At 45.2% G+C, this 12385-nt stretch overlaps 1 protein-coding gene across 1 annotated transcript in view; it reads right to left on the reverse strand.

The window, feature by feature from the left end:
- Positions 1–6046: 6046 nt before the first annotated feature.
- The window catches only part of ABCD1 (ATP binding cassette subfamily D member 1), an 88885-nt gene continuing 82546 nt past the window's right edge, over positions 6047–12385 (reverse strand). Inside the window, exon 10 of the mRNA XM_040322875.1 lies at positions 6047–7349. Within this exon, the coding sequence (XP_040178809.1) occupies positions 7121–7349 (229 nt within the window). The 3' untranslated portion in view covers positions 6047–7120. The remainder of the gene's footprint in view (positions 7350–12385) is intronic.

Here is a 12385-nt window from a genome sequence, read left to right on the forward strand (position 1 = left end):
AAGTACAGCTTCGATTTTAAAACAACTACCCGATTCCCCTAGACAAAATGAGCATCAATTTAAGGGTAAACATTTTTTTATGGGTGAACTCCCGCTTTAACTATACAACGTTATGTTAACGTGTTTTGAAATAAGATAGCCTATTCAACTAAACGGAACAAAAATCAGACCCGATACATTGGCACTGTGTCATTGCCCAATGTGTCGCGCTGGGGGTGCCATTCACATTGAACGGCACTGAAACAGCAAGCACATACATTACCCCACTTCAGTGGTGTGAATGGGCCCCAAGCCTGGATACTTTTATTTATCCCCAGGAAGTGTTGGGGCAACAAAAATATAAAAGCAACGCAAATCCAAATCTCTTAAATGCAGATTGACTTAAACCCATATGTTGTACTTTAAAGAACGATAATGTACAAATAATCTGAGCTCAGGAACATTTTCCACCATTTACATAAACTAATCCTTATTATTATTATTTTTTTTTTATAGAGTGCAGCTTAATTTTTTTATTCACTTTGAAAATACTTTACGTGCCTGTGTTCATATTGGAATATTTATGAATACAATTTAATTGAGAAGGCCAAAAACGACCCAGGCACACCTATGCATTGCAGTATTACCACAAAGGACCATGCATTGGTTGAGTGTTGCAATGCCACTCCTTTTTAATGGTACCCCAAAGCAATGCACCCGTCTTGCAGCACACTACTATGCGTCAGGGTGTCATGCATCAGAAAAAATGGTGCATGTCCAATTTTCAGTCTGTTATAGTACATCAGCAGTACACAATGATGCGTTGTGTTAATGCGCATTAACACATCATATCAGACTGGAATGTGATAACCAAAGGAAAGGCTCCTGAAAATCATTTTAATGAAAAATTTACAATAGCTGTGCAGTGTGCAGATCATCTGAGACACTGCTGCCTCTGACTGACTCGGAGTGAGATTTGGTGATGTTAAATTTGCAGCTCACGATTCTCCTTGCTGGAAAGGAAGATGTACCCAAGGGCCTGCAGTGCAAGGACCTCCCTGCTTTCACTTCATTTGTTTTGAGGATCTGTGCTTCCTACACCTCTCCTGACGCTTCTTGAACATTCTCCTTCCAGTCATCAGATCACCGGTCATCATGGGGCAACTCTGACAAGAGGAAGCAAAGCCCTGCCTCTACACAGAGACACAGTGCAAAATAAGGCATGATAAGGCAGAAACGGGCGGCAGGGCCTCAGGACTCGGCAGAGACCTGCGGCACATCTGCGCATGCACGCCACGGGTATGGAGGGCCCGGATCTTGGGGTGTCTCCTAAAGGCTAGGCTGAACCCTTTAGCACATCTGTGCATGTGCCAGACTTTCATTGCCGGAGAGGGGGGACAGGGCCAGCATTATGGGGGGACTGAAGTCCTTTTTAAATTAATATTTAGTGATTAGATGTGTATCTACTTTAAGTTTAAGGAACTTTTACCATATCACTATTGATTTTATCAGACAGAGGGGAAAACTGGAGCAAAATTGTACAATATTCTATCTCGAATCCTGCTGTTGACATGACACTTGGGCCGTTTTCTTCCTTCCTGGTGGTCGCTAGGATAACTAGCCCACAATGCAACATCAAATATTGAATTAACAATGCTGAACAAATCCTAACAGACATTTCTATAGTTACACACTGAAACACTAAAGGCCATATCTCTGGACACGACGAACAGTCCTATGCCTGCACAGCATCATATCTTGTCACTTGATAATTAAAAAATACCAAAAATTCGAAATTTCTATTATGTACCTTTTTATCATAATTTTTAAAGATGTTAAAGATTTATATACAAAACTAAGTGCCCTGTTAATGGTTTTAGAACAGCTTCCTACTCCTGCACATGGCATGTACTACATATAGTAACAGCACTATGGAACACAATGGGGGCCATTAAATATAGCGTCACTTTTCTGGCATTCATGTTGTCTAAGAATGTCCTGCACCAAATTCAGAAAAGCAAAGTGATGGTTATAATGCTATTACTGACACATCAGACAAATTCAGGTAGTTCTTATGGCGACATGTAAAATGTTGCAATGGCTTCAACCAATGTCAATTTGGGGTAAATTGTGTTGGGAGTGAGGGGTCTGACTCCTCTACCCCCTATATTGTTAGTTTCTGGCTGCCCTGAGGTCCCACAACATCACTGGTTGCTAGGATGCCTGCGGTCCCAAGGCCACTGGTGTCCTAGCAACCAATCAGGCTTAACAACTACATCATTGGTTGTGAATGAGCCTAGCTGGTTGCTTAGATGCTAGCAGCCTGGGGCCGCAGGCATCCTAGTAACCAATTAAGCACAGCTGCACAATGTCATGGTTTGTTAGGCTGCTGGGGCCCTCAGACCACCCATATCCTAGCAACCCATCAGGCTTGGACACACAATGTCACTGGTTGCTCAGATGCGGTAGCCCCAAGGCCGCCAGTGTCTAGCAACCAGACTTGGATGCACAACATCATTAGCTGCAGCTGAGTCTGACTGGTTACATGGACAATTTTCAAGCAACCAATCGGACTCGGCCGCACAATGTCATTGGTTGCAGCTGAGCTTGGCCCTGGGGCTGCTGGCATCCTAGCAACCACTAATAGTCAGCTACAGGTACACATCAATATTTGTTGCCAGGAAGCAGAGAGTCCGTCAGCACCCTAGTGACCAGTCAGGCTCAGCCGCATAGCATTTTCTCTGTGCACAATGCATGCTTTGCGACAAATACATGTGCAGGTTAATGAAAATGACTGACATTTGTTGTATAATGGCGCAGACACTCTATACGAAGTCCAGGGAATGCAGCTTGCCCATAAATAAAGATTGGACTGTTCTCATTGTGTTGCAACCAGCTGCATTCCAAGTTTTCAGTTCAGTATCAGAGAATGAAACGTAGAAGCTAAATTAACCCCTATGGACATTACAAATGTTCCAAGAAAACATCTCTGTTTACCTCCCTCCTTGGTTATATAAGGTCTATAATAAAAGACGGCATTGGCCTGCAAGTCAACATAACTAAAATATATGCAGATATATAAGGAAACAGCACCCCTATGACCAAAGTCTAAGGTCTTATTTTCTCTCTCATATTATAGTGAAAGTAAACACAATTTTTTTTTTCTTTTGCTCATTAAGATGCTGATGTCACATTGTTCTCTGCGTCTTCTAAAACTTAATTTCTATGCTCTCATATCACGCAGTCCCGTGAATGGCCTTGCTTTCCATTGTAAGGGTGGATCCTTGGCTTGCAGGGTCCTATGGAGTTCACAAAGTGCCAGCCCTACGTGCACACTCACATGATACATGCGGTCGCTGGGTGTACTGGCAACCCTGAGGAATAGGAAGCAATGACGCCATAACAAGGTGGGCACATTCAATAACACAAGGAATATTGGGACGTATGGCTATATTGCAAGTTAGACATATAGGCCCGGATTCACGTAGAGCGGTGCATCTTTTGGCCGGCGTAGCGCATCTCATATGCGCTACGTCGACGTAAAGCGGAGAGGCAAGACCAGTATTCACAAAGCACTTGCTCCGTAAGTTGCGGCGTAGCGTAAATTGGCCGGCATAAGCCTGCCTAATTCAAAGTAGCAAGGAAGTGGGCGTGATGTATTAAAATTAAGCGTGACCCCATGTAAATGAAGGGCCGAACGAACGGCGCATGCGCACCCATGCTCAGAATCACATCGAATTTACGCCTTAAGATACAACGGCTCAATGCCTACGACGTGAACGTAACCTACGCCCAGCCCCATTCACGTACGACTTACGTAATCGACGTAAAATACGACGGCTGTTCCATCGTCCATACCTTTGCATGGGTTGCGCCTCCCTATAGGTGTTTTATCTTTACGCCGGACGTACGCCTTACGTAAACGGCGTATACTCATGCGACGGGCGCAAGTACGTTTGTGAATCGGCGTATCTTGGTCATTTGCATATTCGACGTGTAAATCAATGGAAGCGCCCCTTGCGGCCAGCGTAAATATGCGCCCAAGATACAACGGCGTAAGAGACTTACGTCGGTCGGATGAGGCCAAAATTCAGGCGTATCTTCTATTAAGAATTAGGCGCAGGGATACGACGGCGCATCCGTGCACTTACGCGGCGTATCAGAAGATACGTCGGCGTAAGTGTCTGTGAATCCGGGCCATAGCTAATTGGAAGCTTTTGTGTTGCAGGTACGGGTGACTCCGGCAAAACCCTGCAAGCCAAGGAGCCAAGCTTACAATTTAGATCAATGTCAGTTGGGGGACTGTGTACCCTGCAAGCCAAGGAGCCAAGCTTACAATTTAGATCAATGTCAGTTGGTGGGACTGTGTAGAATTAGAGTACAGAAATGAAGAAGAACCAGAAAGTTTGCAGAAGCCACATGGAAAAAGCCAGAAGCCGTGTACGGAGTAGTGGAGTAAAACGATGTGAGCGTTATTGGCTTTGCTGTACATAAAAATGAATCATGAAGTGGTTTATAAGTCAGCGAGGATGCATTTCTAATGAAAATGCTGAGGCTTTATGGCTACCTTAAGCCTGGAGGATGTCACATTTTTGAAAAATGTATATTAATTACAAAAATAAATTCTCAAAACTTGAAGATATTTCCTTCATCACATTACAGAGTTCTCTACCCATATAGAAAATGATACAATGCTGTGCTGGTCATACACGTATCAATCCTTGGGAACAAATGTAAAGCAGTCAGAAGGATGGATAATTCCGATCATTTTCCAGCCAATTGTATGGTACATGGAGCGATCAATTGATTCTGAATTTGTCACTTGATTATTTTTTTATCCCTCCAAGAAACATTTGGCATTGGAAGCGGTAGGTTGCAGGTAAATATACGATTTGTGTTGTGTATGGGTATCTTCCCACTCTCTGGGAAGCCCAAAGGGTATATTTTTGAAACATGGAACTGGACTGAGGAAAATGTCCCAATGCCTCAAAACAATGGTGTCAAAAATCTGAACCATTCAAACGAACAAGCGGCTTGGATAGCCGATCGTATGAAAAAAATTACATGTATATGGCCAGCATAACCCAACTGACATCAGGAGGTCAGGGGCAAGTTACTCAAAACACACAATGGATGTGGAGGAAAGAAAAGTGTCTATGTGGACCATTGCAACCAGTAACATACTTTTTTTATTTTTTACTAACTAGTACTAGAAAATAAAGATTGGTGGTATCTGACTGGTTGTCATGCAACAGTGGCCGATTGACTTGGACTGAAGAAAGACTGTGGCTGCTCTTGAGCTGCATGGTATTGGATTCATGACCACAACCCAACCACATCTAATGGGCATCAAAGGAGCATCACAAATCCAATGGGCACCATAAAATCATCACAAATCTAATGGGCATCAATGGGACACCACACATCTAATGTGCATCAAAGGACCATCACAAATCCAATGGGCATCAATGGGACACCACAAATCTAATGTGCATCAAAGGACCATCACAAATCTAATGGGCATTGATGGGGTACTACACATCTAATGGGCTTTAAAGGAGCATCACACATCCAATGGGCATCAAAGGAACACCACGAATCTAATGTGCATCAAAGGACCATTACAAATCCAATGGGCATCAATGGGGCACCACACATCTAAGGGGCATCAATGGGTCACCACACACTTCCCTCTGATATACCGTGGAAGGATTAGAACCTCTGTCTCACAAAAAGTGATGAAAAAATCCAACATTTTTAGGAGTTGTCATAAGAAGCAAAGTGAAATCTTTCAATGGTTCCCCCTGTTCACACCTGTGTGCATGAAGCCTTAAAAGTCAAGATGCCCATTTGAGGGGCCCCTTACCCGAATCACTCGTTCCCCTTAACCAGCACTCCCCCCACTGCCCCAGTAGATGAATGGTGTTTCTGGGTATGGGGAAACATGTGGTCTAAAAGCCAATCACTAAGACTCAAGCACTGGTATGGGTGCTCAACCTGTGGCCCTCTAGCTGTTGCAGAACTACAAATCCCATCATGCCTCTGCCTTTGGGAGCCATGTTTGTAACTGTTCAGCCTTGCAATGCCTCATGGGACTTGTATTTCTACAACAGCTGAAGGGCCACAGGTTGAGCACCCATGATGTAGAAAGTGATGCCACCACTTCGCCTAGCGTCCGACACCGGATAAAACTGGGGGGTTTTGGTGCCGGATGTGACAGAAGAAGAAGCGATGGGGGTACCCTCGCAAAGTGGGTATCGCTAGGCCAGGGGATGCCCTTTGCACATACACCGTCATTTTGAAGATTTAAGAAAACTCGAGTGTGCAAAATCTGGTGCAACTCTGCATAGAAACCAATCAGCTTCCAGGTTATATTGCCAAGGCTTAAATAAACAAGCTAAAGCTAAGAGCTGATTGGCTACCATGCACAGCTTCACCAGATTCTGAGTGCATCAGTTTTAGTAAATCTCCCCCGTTGGCCTTCCTAAATCTGTGTATCTAGTGGTGGTCTAGCCATCATTTGCTATGTCTGTGATGAGATCAGTGCTACACTCAAGCACAAGGTAATACTCCTCTAGCCATGGGTAACACAAGTCACTTTCCTTTCCTCCACTTTAGAATGACGTTGAAATGCCCTTTTCCAATCCCTCTTTGGGAATCGGGCTACAATTGTGCAGGAGAAGAATTCTTGGTGTAGAAGAACCACTTCCTGGCAACGCAGAGGGGACACATACCAAAAGTATATGACCCCCATTTCCTTCACATTTACTTGGCTCAAACCACAGAAGGTCTATAGGTTTAAGACAAGGACAGAAATGACTCCTGCCTATAGCTAAGTAAGCCTGCAGGCAGACCACATTCAGTGTCGGAGGGGGGGGGGGGGGGCTGCCACATGACAAGCAGTGACAGAAAAGTGGCGGTTGGCTCCTTACCTACCAACATGGCCTGCAATAGTTGGGATGTACAGGCGTCAGCTGAACAAAGGAGTCACTGTGATATCTTCAGTGATGCTTCACCTCTGCGGCAATCAGTTCACTGAAAACAAATAAAGGTCAGGGGTAGGAGCTCCAGCCGGAGGGAAATGGCTGTGACTCTGATGCAAACTCAGAGTTAGGAACTTCTTCTCGGTTTGGTAATGCTCTTAGATGGCCGGCTCTGTGGCCTCATCCTCTTCAGTGCTGGCCACTTCCGAATCCTCTCCCAACAGCTGGCAAAGTTCAGTGAGCCGCTGCTGCATTTTCGGCATTCCGGCCAGCTGCTGCTCCAACCGTAGCTTCTCCTCTGTGAGCGAGAGGCGCGCGGCGGTGTCCAGCTTCTCAAACTTCCAACCGCCTTCGCCATCAAACTGCAGAAGGTGAGTGTGGTACTTCCTTTGGGGTTAAAAAAAAGAAAAGAAAAAAGGGTGAGTAAGGAAAATCATCCTATGGGCTTTAAGACCAACTCCTAGAAATGTAAAGAAATTTCCCTGGCAGTGGGGCTGTGCAGGCACTGCACAGGATTGTCCGCTCGTGCGGGCGCTGCAAGCATTGGCTGCTCGTGCGGGCGCTGCAAGGAATATTTGTTCATTCAGGTCTAGGGGCATAGAAAAGAAGAGTCTGGGCCCGACCCTACAGTGTCTTCTCCCCCCCTGCTCATCAAGACCAATGCACGGTGAACAGCCCATCAGCCTGGAAGGGGGCCACCTGCATCTAAAGTGTGGTTACTCTCCCCTAGACTAATTTCCCTGGCAGTGGGGCTGTGCAGGCACTGCACAGGATTGGCTGCTCGTGCGGGCGCTGCTGCAAGCATTGGCTGCTCGTGCGGGCGCTGCAAGCATTGGAGCTCAGGACTAGGTCGCAAGCGACCCACGGCTGGGCTCTTAAAGGCGACGTACCTGTACATGCCGGTGCCCAGCCGTGCCCTTCTGCAGATGTATATATCGGCGTGAAGGGGTCTACAAGTGGTTAATGGATACAGTACAGTGAGGGAGAGCGGTGACCTTATACAGAACCCCACCCAACTATTTTACAATTTCCTGTTCCTTGGGTGACAACGCCTCCCCTCCATGGATACAGAACAGTGAAGGAGTGTGTGACCCTCTACATTTTGGGTTATTCTCATGCTGGAAGACTCATCCATGACCCATCTTCGGTTTTCTGGCTGAGGGAAGAAGGTTTTCATCCAAGATATTACAACACATGGCCCCGTCCATTGGACCCTCAATGCGGTAAAGTCGGTCTGTGCCTTTAACAGAGAAACGGCCCCAAAGAATAATGTTTTCACCTCTGTGCTTGACTGTAGAGATGGTGTTCTTAGGGTAATAGTCAGCATTTTACTTCCTCCAAACACGGAGAGTCCCCCTCCTCAAGAAGGCACATATACAGTCATGCCAATGAACATCTAAATGATTCAGAGAAGTATTGGGAGAAAGTTCTGTGGTCAGATGAGACCAAAGCTAAGCTCTTTGGCATTATCTCGACTCGCTGTGTTTGGCGGAAGAAAAATTCTGACTATGACCCCAAGAACACCATCCCTACAGTCACACACGGAGGTGGAAACATTATGCTTTGGGGCCGTTTCTCTGTTAAAGCGGGGGTTCACCCAAAAATACATTTTTAACATTACATTCAGCTGAGTTGTCCTAATGACAATTGGCTGTTTTTTTTTTTTTTCGTAAATACCGTATTTCACCGCCGCTTCCGGGTATGTCTTCTGCGGGACTGGGCGTTCCTATCTGATTGACAGGCTTCCGACCGTTGCATACAGCGCATCACGAGTTGCCGAAAGAAGCCGAACGTCAGTGCGGCTCTATACGGCGCCTGCGCACCGACGTTCGGCTTCTTTCGGCAACTTGTGACGCGTAGTATGCGACGGTCGGAAGCCTGTCAATCAGATAGGAACGCCCAGTCCCGCAGAAGACATACCCGGAAGCGGCGGTAAAAATACGGTATGTACGGGAAAAAAAAAAAAAAAGAAGAAAAAAACAGCCGATTGTCATTGGGACAACTCGGCTGAATGTAATGTTAAAAATGTATTTTTTGGGTGAACCTCCACTTGGAGCCAATGGACGGGGCCATGTAATGTAAAATCTTGGATGAGAACCTTCTTCCCTCAGCCAGAACACTGAAGATGGGTCGTGGATGAGTCTTCCAGCATGACAATGAACCAAAACATACCACCAAGGCAACAAAGGAGTGGGCCAAGAAGAAGCACGTTAGGGTCGTGCAGTGGCCTAGCAAGTCTCCAGACCTTAATCCTATAGAAAATTTAAGGTAGCTGAAACTTTGAGTTGCCAAGAGACTGGGGGTTCACCCAAAAAAATGTTTTTTAATATTACATCTAGCAGAGCCAGCATAGTAAGGGCATTTACTTTCGGCGAGTTTTTTTTTTTTTTTTTCTCTGTACATACCTTTATATCTTGATTTAGTCCAGGGCTTCCGGGTTCCGATGACTGCGGAACTGGGCGTTCCTATCCTTCCGTTCGATGATTGACGGCTTGTGAAACAGGTGACCTGTCGCACAACGCGCATCACCAGATGTCGGGAAATAGCCGAGCTGCGAGCCGGCACTATACGGCGCCTGCGCAGTCATCTCTACACGGCCGGCGCAGGCGCCGTATAGTGCCGACTCGCGGCTCGGCTATTTCCGGAAATCTGGTGACGCGCGTTGTGCGACAGGTCACCGGTTTCACAAGCCATCAATCATCGAACCGAAGGATAGGAACGCCCAGTCCCGGAGTCATCAGAACGCGGAAGCCCTGGACCAAATCAGAATATAAAGGTAAGTACAGAGAAAAAAAAAAAAAAACCTGCCGAAAGTAAATGCCCTTACTATGCTGGCTCTAATGTTAAAAATTATTTTTTTAGGGTGAACCTCCACTTTAAGGATTTAGAGAAGATCTGTAAAGAAGAGTGGACCAAAATTCCTCCTGAGATGTGTGTAAACCTGATCACCGACTACAAGAAACGTCTGACCTCTGATTGCCAACAAGGGTTTTCCCAAGTACCAAGTCATGCTTTGCTTGGGGATCAAATACTTATTTTACCCACTGAACTGCTACTTAAAGCGGAGTTCCAACCACAATTAGCATTTTTTAAATGTATGTCCTTTCATCCTGCGTTCTTATAATAGAAATCCGGTCACTTACTATTTTACAATCTGCTGCCAATCCGCATAGATATTCAAAAAAGATAGTTTATAAAACTATATCTACACCGTTGTCATTTTGCTTGTGGACATTGTGAAGCCTACAAGCACTTACTTCCTGGAAGTCTTGGATGGGGAGTGATAATTGGACAGCGCACTGCATCCTGGGAAATGATGACACACATTTCCCAGAAGCATTAGAGGGAGATGATGTCAGAATCTTAGGTGTTTTCAAAGGCAGATTTCATGGGACCGCATAGCAACAGGCATTTCCAGATGAGTAAAAAAAAAAATGTTCTTTTTTTTTTCTTTTTTGGTCGTAAGCTAAAGTTTAAAGCAAAATAGTTTTTTTGATGGAACCTCCACTTTAATTTATAAAATTTGCATCAGGTGTTTTTTCTGGATTTTTGGTTGATATTTTGTCTCTAGCATTCAAAATACACCTATGATATAAATGTATAGACCCTTCATTTCTTTGTAAGTGGGCAAACTTACAAAATCTGCAGGGGATCAAATAATTATTTTCCCCACTGTATATTACATTTCTGCTCTTGGGATTAGCCAACACTTTATATTTCAATAGTTTTTATTGAAAGAAAGAAAGAAAAAGTATTACAACAATAAAAATGCATCGCCACACATTCTGGAAATGTCAACGAGCCCCCGAAAGGTCTCGATCACAGTACATAACACCTTATATTGTTTGGCATCTTCATCATAGCAAATAGGAAGAACACTTAACAAAATACTTCAAAATAAAACACGGGGTGTAGTTCCCCTCAAATATTCAATGGCCCAACCTAAGTAGGCTAGCCAACACTTTAAACCTTGTAGGTCAACTCCACCCAAAATGAATTTGAGTCTTGTGTGGTTGCTGGTAGCCTGAGTCACAGATTCCACTGGTGATTAACTCCCCACTGGAATGCCCAGTTCTCATAGAGCCAATAATAGCCAAATGATGGTGCTGCCTATGATGTAGAATAAATAAATAAATACATTATTGGGAAATTTGGCGGTGAAAGACCGATTACTTTGTTATTACAAACCGGGAGGCGATAGAGGACATAAAAAACCACTCCGGGGAATCAAAAAGATAAAAAATGAAAAAATAGAAGAAGCCAACCCTCTGGTACCTACCCAAATGGAAATACATTTCCTCTCCACCTTAGAGTAAAAAATACTGGCCTTCCAATGCACAAACCGCTGCTCGCCTGGACGAATCGCTTTGTATAGAAACACAATCAATGGAGGTCTCCTTGTCAATTTGGCACATCCAATCTGTAGCCCCAAAGGCTCCAGTTATATCTATGAGATGCAAAGACACTGCACTTCTAACAGCGGGAGTCTAACTTCAAGCGAAGATCAGCCTCCTATGTGACCGAGCCCCATGGACAGGACGAAACGCGTTCAAGGGTGGAGTGGGAGGAGCCCAGGCTCAGGCTGCTCTTCACTTGAATTTACAAAGGCTGTTAGGAGTGTGAAGTCCTTCCATCTCAGACTGCATACGGTGCTTGGCTTGGATGAACGCCTTAGATGCCAGCGCCCCCTACATAGTGGATCACCAGAGAGAATTGCTTGGCGCTCCAAGGCCACACCTCCCCCTTTAGCGTTTAAACATGCCCACAGGGCTCTGTGACCAAGCCTAATGGGCAGGACGAAACGCCTTAAAGTGTGGAGTTGGAGGAGCCCAGGCTGAGGATGCTCTTCACTTGAATTTACACATGGGCTGTTAGGAGTGTGGCGTCCTTCCATCTCAGACTGCATACTGGGCTTGGATGAGCACCTTAGACACCTGCACCCGATACATAGTGGATCACCCAAGAGGATTGCTCTGTGCTGGGAGGGGCACTAGACTGGGTTTGCAGGTAAATATCGTTAAGCTAATATTCAATTACAGCCTATGGGGTTGCAGGGAGCACGCACCAACGTGAGAAGGAGGCCACCAGCCATAGGGTTTCTATTGAAGGAAGAGAAAAAGACTGGAGCACCAGTGGAATAAAGTAAGATGTACTCTCTATTGGATCTCTTCTAAACTAAATAAGCCTTATATCCTCGGGGCAGGATGTCGGATGGTGACAACAGTGGACCATGCCTGAGTAATGTGTGTTGAAACAGACACTTGTAGTCACCATCAGAAGCACTTGTGACAGGGCGACAATGCAAGAACATGGGACAAAGTGTTGTCACCCTATAAAGGAAAGTGCCTGAGCAAGCACACGACGGGATCACCAGATTTTCATTATAAGCTGCAGATTTCAAAGTTCCTTCTAACCACTTTGCA

This window comes from Rana temporaria, chromosome 9 (assembly GCF_905171775.1).
Source record: "Rana temporaria chromosome 9, aRanTem1.1, whole genome shotgun sequence".
NCBI classification, from domain to species: Eukaryota; Metazoa; Chordata; class Amphibia; order Anura; family Ranidae; genus Rana; species Rana temporaria.